Raw genomic sequence first — 16,299 nt, 5'->3', positions numbered from 1 at the left:
TAAAAGGACAAGCTTTCTGAGGGACGCAAGTAGTAATTCACTTACGTCCCATTTCTCTAATCCCTTTACTTACACTAGTTTCTTTTCTTTTCTTTTTTTTTTTTTTTTTTTTGTCTTTTTTGCTATTTCTTGGGCCACTCCTGCGGCATATGGAGGTTCCCAGGCTAGGGGTCGAATCAGAGCTGCAGCCACTGGCCTACGCCAGAGCCACAGCAACGCGGGATCCGAGCCGCGTCTGCAACCTACACCACAGCTCATGGCAACGCCGGATCGTTAACCCATTGAGCAAGGGCAGGGACCGAACCCGCAACCTCCTGGTTCGGATTCGTTAACCACTGCACCACGCCGGGAACTCCTACACTAGTTTCTTTTCTTTCCTCTAAGATAGGTTTTTATCCTGTTGAAAAAACTGTGGTGTTATTTGTATATTGGAGTGAATACTATCCCGACTGAACTATGCAGGGATTTAGTTAATGCTCATGTCAGGGTTCAAAGTTTTGGTAAAGGTCAATCGGCTAGTTAGCAGAGACTATCAGTGGCTTGCAGGAAAAAATTTTCAGACATTATATGTTTGCTAAATAGATTTTTATTGTCTTTTTTTTTTTTTTTTTTTTTTTTTTTGCCTTTTACTAGGGCCACACCTGCGGCACATGGAGGTTCCCAGGCTTGGGGTCTAATCGGAGCTGTAGCTGCCGGCCTATGCCAGAGCCACAGCAACACCAGATCTGAGCCAGGTCTGCAACCTACGCCACAGCTCACGGCAATGCTGGATCCCCAACTCACTGAGCAAGGCCAGGAATCGAACCTGCAACCTCATGGTTCCTAGTTGGATTCGTTAACCACTGCCGTGACAGGAACTCCCTAAATAGATTTTTAAAACAATAAATAGGAGTTTCCATCAAGTCTCAGTGGTAACAAACTCAACTAGTATCCACAAGGATGCAGGTTCGATCCCTGCCTTCCTCAGTGGGTTAAGGCTCTGGTGTTGCTCACGGCTCATGGCTGTGGTGTAGGCTGGCAGATGTAGCTCTGATTCAGCCTCTAGCCTGGGAACTTCTATATTCAGAGGGTGCAGCCCTAAAAAGAAAAAATATAATAAAATAAATAAAATTCAAAATAAAAAATGAAAATAATAAGTAGTGACAGTTCTTGTCATGGCTCAGCAGAAAAAAATCTGACTAGTATCCATGAGCTCACTGGTTTGATCCCTGGCCTCATTAAGTGGGTTAAGGATCCATTGTTGCCTTGAGCTGTGGCATAGGTCACAGACAAGGCTTGGATCTGGTGTTACTGTGGCTGTGGCATAGGCCAGCAGCTACAGCTTGGATTCAGTTCCTATCCTGGGAAACTCCATATTCCATGGGTGCCGCCCTAAAAAGACAAATAATAATAATAATAAGTAGTAGTAGTAGTAGTAGTAGTAGTTATAAACGGGTAAAAAAATTCCAGGGTTTACTGTGACCTAGACAGTCAAAACCAGAGAAGAGTAAAAAAAAACAAAACAAAACAAAAACCAGACAGGGGACCTTTGATGAAACCCATTTTCTTGTAGAGTGAGCTGTAAGAAAACTCTGAGTTCCTCTGGTGGCTCGGCGGATTATGAACTCAACTAGTATCCATGAGGATGGGGGTTCAATCCCTGGCCTCAGCTCAGTGGGGTAAGGATCCGGCATTGCCACAAGCTGTAGCTCTGATTCAACACCTAGCCTGGGAACTTCCATATGCTGCAGATGAGGCTGTTAAAGAAAAAAAAAAAGGAAAAAAGAAAGTGCCAAGATAAAGTTTGGTTTCCAACAGTATCCACTACTGCCAAAGGGCAAACTCAGAACAGCTCCTCTCCTGGGAACTAGAGCACAGATGAGAAGTCTTTCTTCTAGCAGCCCTTTGTGCACACCATCCTGTAGATCTGATGGCCTTGGCTGCCTGGAAGGATCTGGCTCTTTGTGCCAGTAGCTGAGTCTTGTGCTAATCCCAGATTCTTAGTCATGAGTGTTGCTCTGAGTCCACCCTGATAGTTATTAGGCAAGGATACTCCATCCATCACTTGATCAACACTGTCCTGATTGAGCTCATAGTTAGGATTTTAGCCAATAGTTTTGGGTCAAGCCCTAACCTGATTCCCAGATTCATATCTTCAGCAGTTCCAATCATATGAATAGCTAACAGCATATTGTGGCAGATCCTTGCAGCCTATCCAGCCCTAAGGGCTCCACAACGGAGCCCATGCACCCCCAGCACCTCTTGAGCAGCAGCAAATTCGTCTTTGACTCCTCCCACCATAACCATTAGGCTCCCAGGTCGAGCAGTTCCGACCGACCGCAACAGAAACAAGGGCATCTATGAAAATTGCTCACCTTTTCTCAACTTCTTTGGTCAATTCTTTTGAAACCGTGGACTCTATTGTTACTGAGCCTTGCTCCAAATTTTTTTAAGAATTTCATTTGTTCCAGAATAAGCTTCCATTGCACCAGTACTGGTGGGCAACATTGTAATAATTCTGTCAGATTTTTCAGCTTCATCTGTTAGGAAAGACACTACAGTTCACTTGCATCTAGAAAACTCTGCATCAGGGAACACATCATAAATAATGAGTGGATAGCCATGTTTCATGAATTTTTTTTTTTTTTCCATTGGATGCCCCATTTGCCTAGTCCACTGAATCCAGCTGGAGACTTAAATGTCATTGACCTGGAGTTCCCGTCGTGGCTCAGTGGTTAACGAATCCAACTAGTAACCATGAGGTTGCGAGTTCAGTCCCTGACCTTGCTCAGTGGGTTAAGGATCTGGCATTGCCCTGAGCTGTGGTGTAGGTCGCAGACGCGGCTCGGATCCCACGTTGCTGTGGCTGTGGTGTAGGCGGGTGGCTACAGCTCCAATTGGACCCCTAGCCTGGGAACCTCTATATGCCGCAGGCGCAGCCCTAGAAAAGGCAGAAAAAAGCCATTGACCTAGAACATACCTGCTGCAAGGCTGGCCGCTGCTGGCAGCTCCAGTAGGGAGGCAGGAGGTTCTCCAAGGAGCTGTAAGGAGGCTGCCTTGCTGCCCCGCCCCTCCCTCTCAGGATGGCTTCAGCTGCTCCTGGATGGCCCACAGACTGGAAGGTGGTGTGGGGGTGAGCGCATCAACCATGTGTTTTCAGTCCTATTGGGTATTTACTTGCCAGAGGAATTGCTGGGTCATATAGTAACTCTATGTGTAACTATTTGAGGAACTGCCAGACTATTTTCCGAAATAGCTACACAATTTTACATCCCCACCAGCAATGTATAAGGGCTCCAATTTCCCCACATCTGCACCAACACTTGTTACTGCCTGTCTTTATTCTCATATAGTCATTCTAGTGGGTATGAAGTGGTGTCCCCTTAACTGTCATGTAGCATCCACTCTGGCCCTCTTCCAATTCATTCTGCACATTGCAACCTGGAGAATTGTTTTCTAAAGGCAACTCTGATGGCACCCTACTGTTTAAAATTCTTCAGTGGCTTTGCATTATCCTTAAGACAAAGGTTGAAACTACTTTTACATGTTATGTATTGATTTTCGTTGAATAGGTAATAGATGCACATGATTTGAAAATCAGAAAGAACCAAGAGGTATAAAGTAAGAAGTCTCTCCTCCTCTTGTTCTCTATCTCCCCAACCTCCCCCAACCTACATAACCCTTGTAATTGGTTTTTCTTTTTTTTAGGGCTGCAGCCACTGCATATGGAAGTTCCCAGGCTAAGGGTCAAATTGGAGCCACAACTGCAGGTCTATGCCACAGCCACAGCAACACCAGATTCTTAACCCACTGAGCAGAGCCAGGGATATATACATACTTCCACAATGTCTTCGTTACATCAAGCAAATACCGGTATAAATTTGTACTGCCTCTCTTCTCCTTTTTTATTTTTTATTTTTATTTTTTTATTTTTAGGGCCACACCCACCGCACATGGAAGTGCCCAGCCTAGGGGTCCAGTTGGAGCTACAGCTGCTGGCCTACACCACAGCCATGTGAATGCCAGACGGAGCCTCATCTGTGACATACACACCGCGGCTTGTGGCAATGCCAGATACTTAATCCACTGAGTGAGGCCAGGGATCTAACTGGCATCCCTGAGGACACATATTGGGTTCTTAACCTGCTGAGCCATAATGGGAGTTCCTAATTTCCATTTTTAAAAGATCGTGCTGGAGTTCCCTGGTGGTTCAGTGGGTTAAGGATCTGGCATTGTCATTGCTGTGGCTTAGGTCACTACTGTGGCATGGGTTTGATCCCTGGCCTGGGAACTTCTACATGCTATGGGTGCAGCAAAAAAAACAAAAAACAAAAAAACAAACAAACAAAAAACCAAACACCTGAAATAACAACAACAAAAATCATTCTGTAAACAAATGTTCATAGAAGCATTATTCATAATAGCCCAAAGATGGAAAAATCCCAAATGTCCCAAAAGTCCCAAATGTCCATCAACAGGTAGATAAACATAATGTGATATATGCATACAATGGAATAGTATTCGACCTTAAAAAAAGGAAGGAACTTCTGACACATGGTACGGTACAGCATGGATGAACCTTGAGGACATTACGCTAAGTGAAATAAGCCAGGCACAAAAGGATAAATACTATATAATTCCACTTATATGAAGTACCTAGTGTCTCAATTCATAGAGACGGGAAGTAATTGCCAGGGCCTGGAGGCAGCAGGGAATGGAGACTTGTTGTTTAATGGGTACAGAATCTCAGTTCAGAAAGATGAAAAAATTCTGGAGAAAGACAAGATCACATTTGCACAATGTGAATGTACTTAATGCCATTTTTAACTGTATGTTTAAAAATGGTTAAAATGATAAGACAATAACAGTAATAATTCTGGTGTTGTCACTACCCAGGCTTGGGTCACTGCTGTAGCATAAATTTGATCCCTGGCCCAGGAACATCTACATGTGGTCAAGGCAAAAAAAAAAAAAGAAGAAGAAGAGATAGAGAGAGAGAGAGAATTAAAGACACAGAAAAGCAGACAAAAAAGCAAAGAACTTTTGGAATTCCCAGTGTCTCAGCAGGTTAAGGATCTGGCATCGTCACTGCTATGGCATGGGTTCGACCTCAGCCTTGGAACTCCCTCATGCCAAAGAAAAAGCAAACTACTTTTGAGGTCCCATCACCCAAACAGAATCACTGGTTGTTAATATTTTGGCATATTTCCATCTAGTCTTTTTTTTTTTTTTTCAGTTTTCATAAAGGTCTATTTCATTATTGGTGGGCAGCACATTTTATTTATTTTTTGTTTGTTTATTTATTTATTTATCTTTTTAGGGCTGCACCCAAAGAATATAGAGTTTATAGTGCAGGCTAGGGGTTGAATCGGAGCTACAGCTGCTGGCCTACAGCACAGCCACAGCAATGCAAGATCTGAGCAGAATCTGTGACCTACACCACAGCTCACGGCAATGCTGGATTCCCAACCCACCGAGTGAGGCCAGGGATCGAATCTGAGTCCTCAAGGATCCTAGTCGGGTTTGTTACTGCTGAGACACGATGGGAACTCCGGGTAGCACATTTAACAGTTAAATCCATTTAAGAGATGCATAGGTGACTGCATGACTGCTGCATTGATAACTAGATAGATAACCACTTCAACTAGGAACCATCTAACAAGTACCTGTCTAAATATTTAAAATACAGCTCTCGTTTAGATCTCTTTTTCTTTGATCACCTTCTTGAGGGGTGGGAGTGGGGAAGCCTGCTGGTCACACTGGAAATAATATAAGGTCAAATCTGATATCCATTCCCAGAGGTTTATTTCCGATGGATTAAGCTTCCAGCTCCAGGGCAAGCCCAAGTTTGTGGCTTCCAGCATTAATGCTCTTCCCATCTACCACAGCAGACAGTGACAGCTTCACAGCAGGCCTCAGGGTCTGAGTGCAGCCCACTCCAATTTAACTAGAGTTGTTGACTTTTGCAGAAATGGAAGTAGTGGGATCCAACTGATATTTAGCTGCAATGCCAAAGCGAGTGCCGTTGGTCCCTGATGTCCAAGAAAGGTTTACTGAAGTGTCAAGATCTCCACGTATTTCTGATAAATCGATCCTCCAAATGCTGTCCCATCCTTGACATTAGTGTGTAGCTGGTAGTCCCCAGTCCTGTAGCCCACTGCAAAGTTATTCCTTGTCAGCTTTGCTTCGGCCCTGGCAAGGGTCATCTGGTGCCCAGCAAGCCAGCCCTCATGACCAAAGACAGCTGAACCACAGATTGCAGGTTCAGCAAAGTCAACATCCCAACCAAGGTTTATACACTCCCTCTTGTGAGAAGACTCGATTTTACCACTTTTCTTTCCTGTGCTTGCTGAAAAGGTAGAATCAAATGTCAGTTTCAAACCTTGACAAATCTGGTCTTCAATAGTGATTTCTGTTCCCAGAGCATTATCAGTGTTCCACTTCTCAGTGAAAGTCAGGCCATGCTCACACCATTCATATTTGGTCTCCAAGGTCCCAGCAACTTTACCCAGTGAATGGGTTAGATGAACCACGTGTTAAGAATTCCATGCCACCGCATGACTTTGTTCTCACAGCCAGTTTCACCAACCCCCAAACCAAATCCTTTGTTGAAAATATCTCTGGCAGCTTTGCCAAGGTCAGCAAAATCTGTGACCTACACACACAGCTCACAGCAGTGCTGGATCCCCAACCCACTGAGTGAGGCCAGGGATCGAATCTGAGTCCTCATGGATCCTAGTCGGGTTTGTTACTGCTGAGACACGATGGGAACTCCAGGTAGCACATTTAACAGTTATGATGGAGGAATACGCATTGGCCATGGGCAGTTCTGTCTTCAGGTCGCCTTGGTGAAGCTGTGAAGGGAAGTGATCTGGTCGTCTCCTGGCAGGTGAGGCTGCTCAGCTTGCTCTAGTCTTTTTATTTCTAGGCATTGACTTTTTTTCTTTTTCTTTTTGACTGCTCCTGTGGCAGAAGTTTGAGGGCCAGGGATTGAACTTGAGCTACAGCAGCAACCTGAGCTGCAGAAGTGACAATGCTGGATCCTTTTTTTTTTTTTTAATTTTTGGCCACCCCTAGGCGTATGAAATCTCCTGGGTCAGGGATCAGATCCAAGCTGCAGTTGCAACCTACACGGCAGTTATGGCAACACCAGATCCTTAACCACAGTGCCCGGCCGGGTATCGAATCTGTGTCCCAGCACGGCGGAACACTATCCGGTTGTGCCACAGTGGAAACGCCAATGCCGGATCCTTAACCTGCTGCACCACAAGAGAACTTCCCCAGCACAGACTTTTTAAATTAATAAGTGAATATTTAATCTTAATATACAAAATATGCAAAAAGTTGAAAATTCAAGAGGTTAAAAAAATAGTAGAGAGTTCAGGTCATGGCTCAGTGAAAACGAATCTGACTGGTATCCATGTGGATGAAGATCTGATCCTTGGCCTTGATCAGTGGGTTGAAGATCCGGTGTTGCCATGAGCTGTGGTGTAGGTCGCAGATGCAGCTCAGATCCTGTGTTGCTGTGGCTGTGGTGTAGGTTGGCAACTAAAGCTCCGATTCGACCCTTAGCCTGGGAAACTCTACATGCCATGGGCGCAGCCATAAAAATGCAAAAAAAAAAAAAAAAAAAAGTAGATAGTAAAAAATTCTTCCCATTGTCCACCACCCTGTCTTCAGCCACACAGTTTCCCTTCCATGAGTCCTTTTCTATTCATAGGTTTATGTTTCCAAGTTTCTAAAAAGTTTATTTACATGCATATTCTTCTCCATGAGTGTGGAATCACTAATCATGGCAATGCCATACTAGGGATATACTGGATTTGGTGAAGTAATCTTTACAATCAGGACTTCAATATTTTATCATAGAATCATGGAGGAGTTCCCGTTGTGGCTCAGCAGTTAGCAAACCTGACTAGCAACCACGAGGACACAGGTGTGATCCCTGGCCTTGCTCAGTGGGTTAAGGATCCGGCGTTGTCATGAGTTGTGGTGTAGGTCACAGACTGGGCTTGAATCCCACATTGCTCTAGCTCTGGCGTAGGCCGGCAGCTACAGTTCCCATTGGACCCCTAGCCTGGGAACCTCCATGTGCCGCCAGTGCGGCCCTAAAAAGACAAAAAAGAATCATGGAATAATGAATTTTGCTTCTTTTAGGGCTGCACCCATAGCATATGGAAGTTCTCAGGCTAGGGGTCCAATCGGAGCTGCAGCTGCCGGCCTACACCACAGCCATAGCAACGCAGGATCCAAGTCTGTGACCTAAATCACAGCTCACAGCAACACCAGATCCTTAACCCACTGAGCTAGGCCAGGGATCAAACCTGCATCCTAATGGATCCTAGTCAGGTTTGTTAACCGCTGAGCCACAAAGGGAACTCCCTAAAGCTTTATTTTTTTTTTTTTAGAACAGCTTTAGATTTAGAGAAAAATCGAGAATACAGAGTTTTCATATTCTCTATACCTAGTTCTCCCTACTATGAACTCTTACATTAGTATGGTATGTTTGTACCTAAATGAACTGATCTATTTTTTTCATTTATTTATTTATTTATTATTTTTTCTTTTTACAGCTGCACCTGAAGCATAGGGAAGTTCCCAGGCTAGGGGTTGACTCAGAGCTGCAGCTGCCAGCCTACACCTCAGGCCACAGCAATGTGGGATCCGAGCCACATCTGTGGTCTACACTGCAGCTTGCAGCAATGCCAGGTCCTTAATCCACTGAGCAAGGCCAGGGATTGAACCCCCGTCCTCACAGACACCACATCAGGCTCGTAATCCTCTGAGCCACACGGGAACTTCGTTTTTAATTTTTTGAAGTTTTACTGAAATATAATTGGTTTACAATATTGTGATTATATATACATATTAAAATATATGTATATGTATAAAAAGCTCAGATGAGGCTCAGATCTGTGTCTCAGTTGCTGTGGCTGTGGTGGAGCAGCTCCGATTCAGCCCCTAGCCTGGGAACTCTCATGTGCCTTGGGTCGAGTTCGGCTCTAAAAATACAAAAAAAAAAAAAAAAAAAAAAAAAGACAAAGGGCCCTGGGGTAGAAAAGAAACGTCCATAGAGAAAACCCAAAATAAATAAATAAATAAATGAGAGAACTCAGCAGGGCTCACGAGGCTTTGCCTTTAGTGCCCCAGCCAACTTTCCTCTCTCCACACCTTCCACTTTTGCTACCTGGGCTCCTTGCAGTGCCTACTGCGCCACGTGACAGATCACCTCCCGGGGCCAGGGATGCCCTCTATACCCCCACCACTCCTGGCAAACTGCTCTTCAAGAGCAGCTCAAGGTGGGGCCTGCCTTCCCCTCAACAGGAGGTCTGCCTTCCCTCTTCCCTGACTCTCCAGGGCACCAAGTTTCTCTCTGTCCTAGAGGAGCCCAACAGGGAAGGTGTTCTTGTCCTCTCCAGTGGCCTGTGTTCTGTGAGGCCTTCCCACCCAAACCTCAGGGGAGGACACTCCCCCAGGACACTGTAGGAGACCCCAGTGCAATGAGCTAGGGTTCTTGGAGCACCTTCAGATTTGCGATTTCGTTGTTCTCATCCTTTCCCAAGGGCCCAGTATGACATCCCACCAAATAGAACAGAAGAAAAAGAAGAGAGACAGTGAGTCCCCATCATGGTTCAGTGGTAAGGAACCTGACTGGTATCCATGAGGATGTGGGTTGGATCCCTGGCCTCACCCAATGAATTAAGGATCTGGCCAAAAAAAAAAAAAAAAGATCAGGTGTTGCTGTGAGCTGTGGTGTAGATCACAGATTTGGCTCTGATCTTGAGTCGCTGTGGCCATGGTATAGGATGACCCCTAGCCTAGGAACTTTCATATGCTGCAGGTGCAGCCCTAAAAAAAAAGAAAGAGAAAGAAGCGGTGGACTAGATGCCCACAGAAGGATCAATTCGTGCATTCGGTAAGTAGGAAAGGCAGTGGTGAGGCCAAGCAGACAGGCATCTGATTACCGTATTTATGTTTGCATGTACACAGATTATACATAAACTGCATCTTTACACATGAGAAGCGGTACAGGGAGTTGAGGATTTCTGGAACTAGGGCCTTGCTGAACAATGACGTGGCAGATGCTCAGCCGAGGCTTGTAAGGGCAAATGGTGAGGGAGAGGAATTGAGAGACCATCTTCTGGGCAGAGAGGTGGGCATCCACGTAGACCGCCCTCTGGGAAGGGACGGGCCTCCTGAGGATGGGTCAGGGCGGCCAGGCGCTGCTGTACACACGCAGCTGTCAGCCGTGCTTCTGGGTCTGCATCCCAGCAGTCCTCCAGGAGCTCTCTCAGGCCACCAGGGTCCTGGGAAGAATGACCAGGAGGCAGGCTTGACCCAGGATCCTGAGTGGCCCCAGGGTGAAAAAGATATCTGTTATGGCCCTGTTCTCCACGCTCTTCTTCTGATCCTTCCTGCAGCCCCCTCCTCCCCACCACTGAAATCCAGCCCTTTGCTTCTTGTTCTCTGTAAGACAGGTTCTCTCCAAAGGGGCCACATTTCCTCCAAGCAGCTAATGCAGGCTGATGGCTTAACATGTCACTGAGACATCTCCTTCCTCTCAGGCAACCAGGGTCTTCTGGAAACAAGGCCTGGCCTTTGCTATTGAACCCAATAGATACTTGGGCACTGGACACTTCAGATCAGGTAGCAGGGGAAGGGGCTTCTTATTAGGAAACTGTTTTCCTAGGAAACCTTGAAATTTCACTATCAGACCACTGTTTTAACCCCTTATACCTAGTTTTGGCTTTTATTGGGCCATGGCAGAAACACAGATGTGGAGGACAGAATGCAGAGCTATAGAGCTGAATGTTGGGCTACAGTGTATTGGGAGGGGAGCTATCTTAGGGGCAGAGCTCAGGGCAGAAGCAAAGCCAAGGAGGACTTCATGGAGGAAGGAACTGAGGGCAAACGATGATGGAGGAAAAAGGGTCAGACTTAGGCAAGACTGAGCAAAAGGAAGGTGTGTGTCTCAGCAATGGGCTGTGTGAGACTAACGGCGGAAGCAGACGAACTGGTACAGAGCAGGTTTGCCCAGCTCCATCTGAACAAACCAAGAGTGGTGGGAGATGAGATAGGAATACGTGGGCTGGTCCTGCAGACAAGCCCTTGAAGCCCATGCCCAGACTCTCCAGGATCCCAACCCACCAGCCTGTGGCCTCTTACTGTGGCGAAGCAGCTCCAGGTGGATGGGACGTGGGGACGCCTTCTCTCCTCTACTGCCAAGGTCCACAGTTCACAGGTGGTGGGGCTGCTACCCAGTTCTGCCTCATAGGCCAGTTGGAAGGGGGGTGGGCTGCTGTCTGGGAAAGGAAACATGGGCTAGATGTCAGGAGCCTAAGGGGGCGCCTCCTCGTGGAGAGGTCAAGAGGGAGAAGAGTAGAGCTTCCGGGGTTAGGAGGTAGGTAGGTCTAGAATGGATGGAGGGGAAAAAACAAACAAACAAACAAACAAAAAACCACGGGGAGTTTCTGTCATGGCTCAGTGGTTAACAAATCTGACTAGCATCCAAGAGGACACAGGTTCAATCCTTGGCCTTGCTCAGTGGGTTAAGGATCTGGCATTTCCATGAGCTGTGGTGTAGATCGCAGACGTGGCTCAGATCCCGTGTTGCTGTGGCTGTGGTGTAGACTGGCAGCTACAGCTTCAATTTGACCCCTAGCCTGGGACCCTCCATATGCCGTGGGTGTGGCCCTAAAAAGTAAGAGAAAAAAAAAAAAAAACCACCAGAATGGATGGAGGGGAATTGGGAGGAGGGGAAAATGAGGAGCACTGTCACACCTTACCAGGGTATAAATCTGCGCAGCGACTCAGGATCTCCCACAGGAGCAGAGCCAGAGAGTAAACGTCGGCTCGCCGGAGGGCTGTGCCCCAGTCCTGTAGGTCCAGAGTCTTGTCCAAGAGTTCTGGTGCCATGTACCTCTGGGTACCAGCCTGGACAGGAAGGGATGGAGTGCCAAGAATCATCTCCCTGGCAACCCTCATCACAACACTGATCCATGCAACATCCCCCCAGCTAGACTCAGCAACATCGCATATGCTGTAGGGCACTGCTGCGCATCTTCATCAGCAGCGCTGCCACCAGCCTGGACCTCAGCCTTCTCCAGAGTACTGACCTCCATGATGGCAGCTGGGCCTCGGGGTTGAGTAGGGGCCCAGGTGGGTGGCTGAGCGAGGCCAGGGAGCACCAAGGCGAGGCCCAGGTCTCCAATGGCGCAGGACCCATCATCCCGAATGAGCACGTTCTGGCTGCTCAGATCTCGGTGGGCAATACCTGGTTTATATTGGCCTGTGGGAGAAGCCACAGTGGGAGGGGCATGGATCCTTCTTCCTTTCTCTATTTGACCCAATCCTTCCCCTCCCAGCTAAGGGAAAATCAGAAACAGCAGTGTGGCTCCTGACTCCCACAGCCTCCTGCCACCAGCTCACCCACCATCCTGCCAGCGTTCCTCATGGAGAAACGCCAGGCCCTGTGCCAGAGACAGCGCCATCCTCAGGGAACTTTCCCAGTCACTGGTGTGCTGGATCAAGTAGTGGCACAAGGAGCCCTGGGGAGAAGGAGAGTGAAGAGGGGGACACACAAGGCTGGAGGTGGCTGATCCACCCCAGGGAGCAGAGCTCAACAGACAGACTTCTCCTAGCAGACTTGCACACGGACACATCCAGGCCAAGGCAGCGGGCAGTGGAGGAGGAAGGACAGGCATCAGTTGGGCCGACAGGAAATACAGTAGCTCTAGTTCAAGTGTCCTGAACACTTACTGTGAGCCAGGCCTCCTATAACCCTCGCTACCAGGGACGTACTCCTGTCACACACGTTTTACGGATGTGGCGCTTGAGAGCTAAGTAACCTTGCTGGAAATCACTTGGCGAGAGGGTTTGACCCCAAGCAGTCTAACTCCGGCATCACTTACTACTAAGCACCTTATGCTGCCTCAAAGGACTTGGGAGAAACAGAAGAGGCAGAGCAGGCTAGGCGGGGGCACCCTTCATGAACCACCCCCCTGAGGTGTCAGCCTATGTCAGAGCCAGGACTGGGGAGACCCAGCGGGGAGCAAGTGGAAACTGGAGTGTAAGGAGCAGTAGAGCCCCTCATTCCACAAACATGGAGCATCTTCAGGGTGACAAGAATGTTTAACAACCAAAACCAAAAAGGCAGTGTTTGTTTGGTTGGTTTTTTGTTTGTTTGTTTTTTGCTTTTTAGGTCCACACCCATGGCATGTGGAGGTTCCCAGACTAGGGGTCTAATTGGAGCTATGGTTGCCAGCCTATACCACAGCCACAGCAATGCCAGATCTGAGCCACATCAGTGACCTACACCATAGCCCATGGCAATGCCAGATCCTTAACCCACTGTGTGAGTCCAGGAATCAAACCCACGTCCTGGCTGGATTCATTACCACTGAGTCACAACAGGAAGACCTTTGCATTTAATTTTTCTGTTGTGGTAACCTCTCTTTCAGCATCTAACATGCTTGACACTTTACAGTTTGCTTGATCCATTTCTGTCTCTCTCACTACTCTATAGGATCTGGAAAGGCAAGGACTGGGTATGTTTTTCCTATAGCACAGGAGGCATGACATATAGTTCATCAATACTACTTGAATGAATGTGTTTGGAGCGCTATGCTTAGAGGTTGTTAACTATAGCTCCTTAAGTTTGGGAATATGAATTGTTTTGATTTCTCCCTTTCCTTGTCTATATATTATGAGTCCAAAATATTCGCAAGAACTGCTTGTGTAATAACAAGAAAAAACAATAGAAAGCATTTTTAATGTTCCAGAGAAGAAGAAATTTAAAGCAGAAGAATAAGCATGCACAGGACCTAGCTGTCATCCAGCACACACACACACACACACACACACACACACACACACACACACACACACACAGATACATTCCTCAGTTCTCACCTTGGGGTGCAGTTCCAGTACCAGCAGGGGCCCACAGGGCAGGGGGCCAGGGCCGCCCCTGCTGGCGGTGATGAAACGGACAATGTGGTCATGCTGTAGGCCAGGCAGCTCGTACAGTGCTCTCTCAGCTTGGAACTGGGCCACAGCCTTCAGGGGGAAGGCCTTGATGGCTACCAGCTTGCCTTGCAGCTGCCCAGCCCACACCACTGTGTGATCTCCTTCCCGGATAACCTGATGCGGACACACACGCACGATGCTGGCGCCAGGTTTCAGCTAGTACCGGGCCAGGCTTCCTCCCCAGTATGCCCTCCGGGAGTGCCTAGAGGATCCCTCCCTCCCTGGGCACCTGGGAGAAGCAGAGCTCGGGCAGCTCGGGCAGCTCGGCACTCCAGTTCCTGCCTGAGTCTGGCTCTGGCTCTGGCTCTGGTTCTGGCTCTGGCCCACCTTGCACTCGGCAGGCCTTACGTTGTAGCAGGGCTGGGGCAGAGAAGAGCCTTAGGGTCAGGGTACTTGAGGATAGAGACTGGAAAGGGGGCTTTGTGGGAAGTAATAGGGGTCAGGGGAGCCTGGAGAGGGGTCAGAGCTCTGGGGCAACGTCTTGGGGTCACAAGGGAGGGGTGGGCAGATTAGTACCCACGATGATGCTGCTCAGCAGCAGCAGGAGGAAGAGGAACAGCCCCAGCAGCACCTGTGCCATCCAGATGGACTCGCCTGTTAAAGCAAGAATGCAGGCGGGATGAGCCCTGCCCCAAATTATGCTCTCTGCTCCTCTCCCTCTCGTCAGAGATCTTGCTTCTCTACCCACCCCCACCCTGGTCACAAGCCCCCTTATCTCCCAGTCACCAGGGCAACCAACTTCTCAAGGCCAGGAGGAAGAAAGCTTGAGCCGGGGTTAGGGTGAGAATTGGCCCTGGTTCTACCTCTCATCCTAACCTGGGCCTCAGTCCCAACCTGGCTCCAGCACCCTGGGTAGCTACCTGGGACAGCCTGGGGACCCTGGGAAGCCGGAGTCCCAGGGCTCCCTGGAGGAGGCAGATGGCTGTAATTGGCATTGCAGAAGTCAGTGCCACAGGAGCAAGTGAAGAGAGTGGAGACGGGGCTGGGATGGGCTCGGGGGCTCGGGTCACAGTGGGGGGACTCACAGCCTGGCTCATCACTGTCTCGGCATCCTAGTGCGGTGGGATTGGGAGAAGAGGAGAGAAAGGGAGGGAGAGAGAGAGCACGCACAAGAGAGTATCATGGGGTCTGGGAAACCAGAGGGTGTCCCTTCTCTATCAGAGGCGTCCCTTCTACCTCCTGGGCTTTTCTTTCCCTCCACACAGTCCACCTCTCCTCTCCTCAGCAGCCACCCCCACCCAGGATGTGCCTCTCTCCCACCTGCCACATGCTGTGTTATTCACCTTGCATCTCCACCTGTGCCCGGTCTTGGGTCAGGTTCCAGATCCCAAAGCAGCAGTGGCTGTAGAGGCAGCGGATACCCCTGGGGGGCCCTGGTCCTGCATCTAGCAGCTTCCCCAGAGTCTTTGTGCTTCCCCGCACTCCAGGGGCCTCAAAGAACACACAGGTCCGCCTGCTTGGGGGTGCTGCGACCCAGGGTAAGGAGAGGGGAGGGTTCAAGATGGGAGTGAATGCGGGGGCCAAAACTGCATCCAAAGGAGAGACAAAACATGTTTTATATCCCAGGGCCAGCATGGTAAAGCCACAGGAGGACCCAGGGTCCGCAGAAGCCTGGAACCTGACCCCCCCACCCTACATACACAGGGACACGTGGCTGTACCCTTCACCGTCACTCACCCACCCTACTCACCACTCTTCCAAAGGGGTGGCTGCTGCTTCAAATGCCTCCTTCCTCAGCGGGTAGATGGAAAGACCCTGCTCTCCCTGTAGACACTTACCTTGCACTGTTGCTGGAAGCAGTGCCCAAAGTCCCAGAGTCCCCAGCATCATGCTGAAGCAGTGAGAGGCACAGAGCCAGAGCCAGCACAGCTGCCCCTGGCCAGGGCTTCCTCCAGACACAGGGCACCGTGGGGCTTCCGAGCCCTCAGTCCCCAACTCCGCCCCCCTCCCTCTTCCCAGTCTCTGTGGGGGAGAGGATGGGTGTGGGGAAAAGCAGGGAGAGAGAGGGAGGAGCAGAGAACCAATCTCATATCCTCCTCTCTTCAGCCACCTCCGCTTTTCTCTGCAAAGCAGGAGGAGGGGGCCTTGGAGGCCCTGCTGAGAACCCAGTGGTGCCTAACTTCAAACCTGGGCCCTTTGCTGACCCTGGGAAAGAGTGCTGGATCCTGTCAGCCCTTCCTAGGCTGGAAACCAAAGTGAGGTCAAGGGCTCGGAACCATTCAGCTGTGCCCAAGAGCTTGTCTAGCCCTTTTTTTGGGGCTCAGATCTGCCGTTCCCTGGGCACAGAATGGC

General features: G+C 48.9%; 1 protein-coding gene and 2 pseudogenes across 10 annotated transcripts; all 3 read right to left on the bottom strand.

Moving 5' to 3' along the window:
* Window positions 1-1,730: 1,730 nt before the first annotated feature.
* LOC100518426 (3-hydroxyisobutyrate dehydrogenase, mitochondrial pseudogene) lies at window positions 1,731-2,748 on the bottom strand (annotated as a pseudogene).
* A 2,908-nt stretch (window positions 2,749-5,656) lies between these two features.
* LOC100155517 (non-selective voltage-gated ion channel VDAC2 pseudogene) lies at window positions 5,657-6,800 on the bottom strand (annotated as a pseudogene).
* Window positions 6,801-9,935: 3,135 nt separating this feature from the next.
* AMHR2 (anti-Mullerian hormone receptor type 2) lies at window positions 9,936-15,971 on the bottom strand. Of its 10 annotated transcripts, none has more exons than XM_085024474.1 (12): window positions 15,786-15,971; window positions 15,291-15,473; window positions 15,033-15,059; window positions 14,868-14,929; window positions 14,524-14,601; window positions 14,237-14,367; window positions 13,891-14,121; window positions 12,413-12,527; window positions 12,096-12,268; window positions 11,766-11,913; window positions 11,146-11,282; window positions 9,936-10,286 (listed from the first exon to the last, which is right to left on the bottom strand). In XM_085024474.1, exons 5-12 carry the CDS (start codon window positions 14,585-14,587, stop codon window positions 10,032-10,034), a joined length of 1,254 nt encoding a protein of 417 aa, XP_084880600.1. In that variant the 5' UTR covers window positions 14,588-14,601; window positions 14,868-14,929; window positions 15,033-15,059; window positions 15,291-15,473; window positions 15,786-15,971; the 3' UTR covers window positions 9,936-10,031.
* Window positions 15,972-16,299: the final 328 nt, after the last annotated feature.

Source organism: Sus scrofa, chromosome 5 (genome assembly GCF_054392235.1).
Source record: "Sus scrofa isolate SSC_HxYL_T2T_F1_AM1 chromosome 5, Sscrofa_HxYL_maternal_Yorkshire_Landrace_v2.0, whole genome shotgun sequence".
Classification (NCBI taxonomy): domain Eukaryota; kingdom Metazoa; phylum Chordata; class Mammalia; order Artiodactyla; family Suidae; genus Sus; species Sus scrofa.
This window is presented reverse-complemented; position numbering and strand designations above follow the sequence as displayed.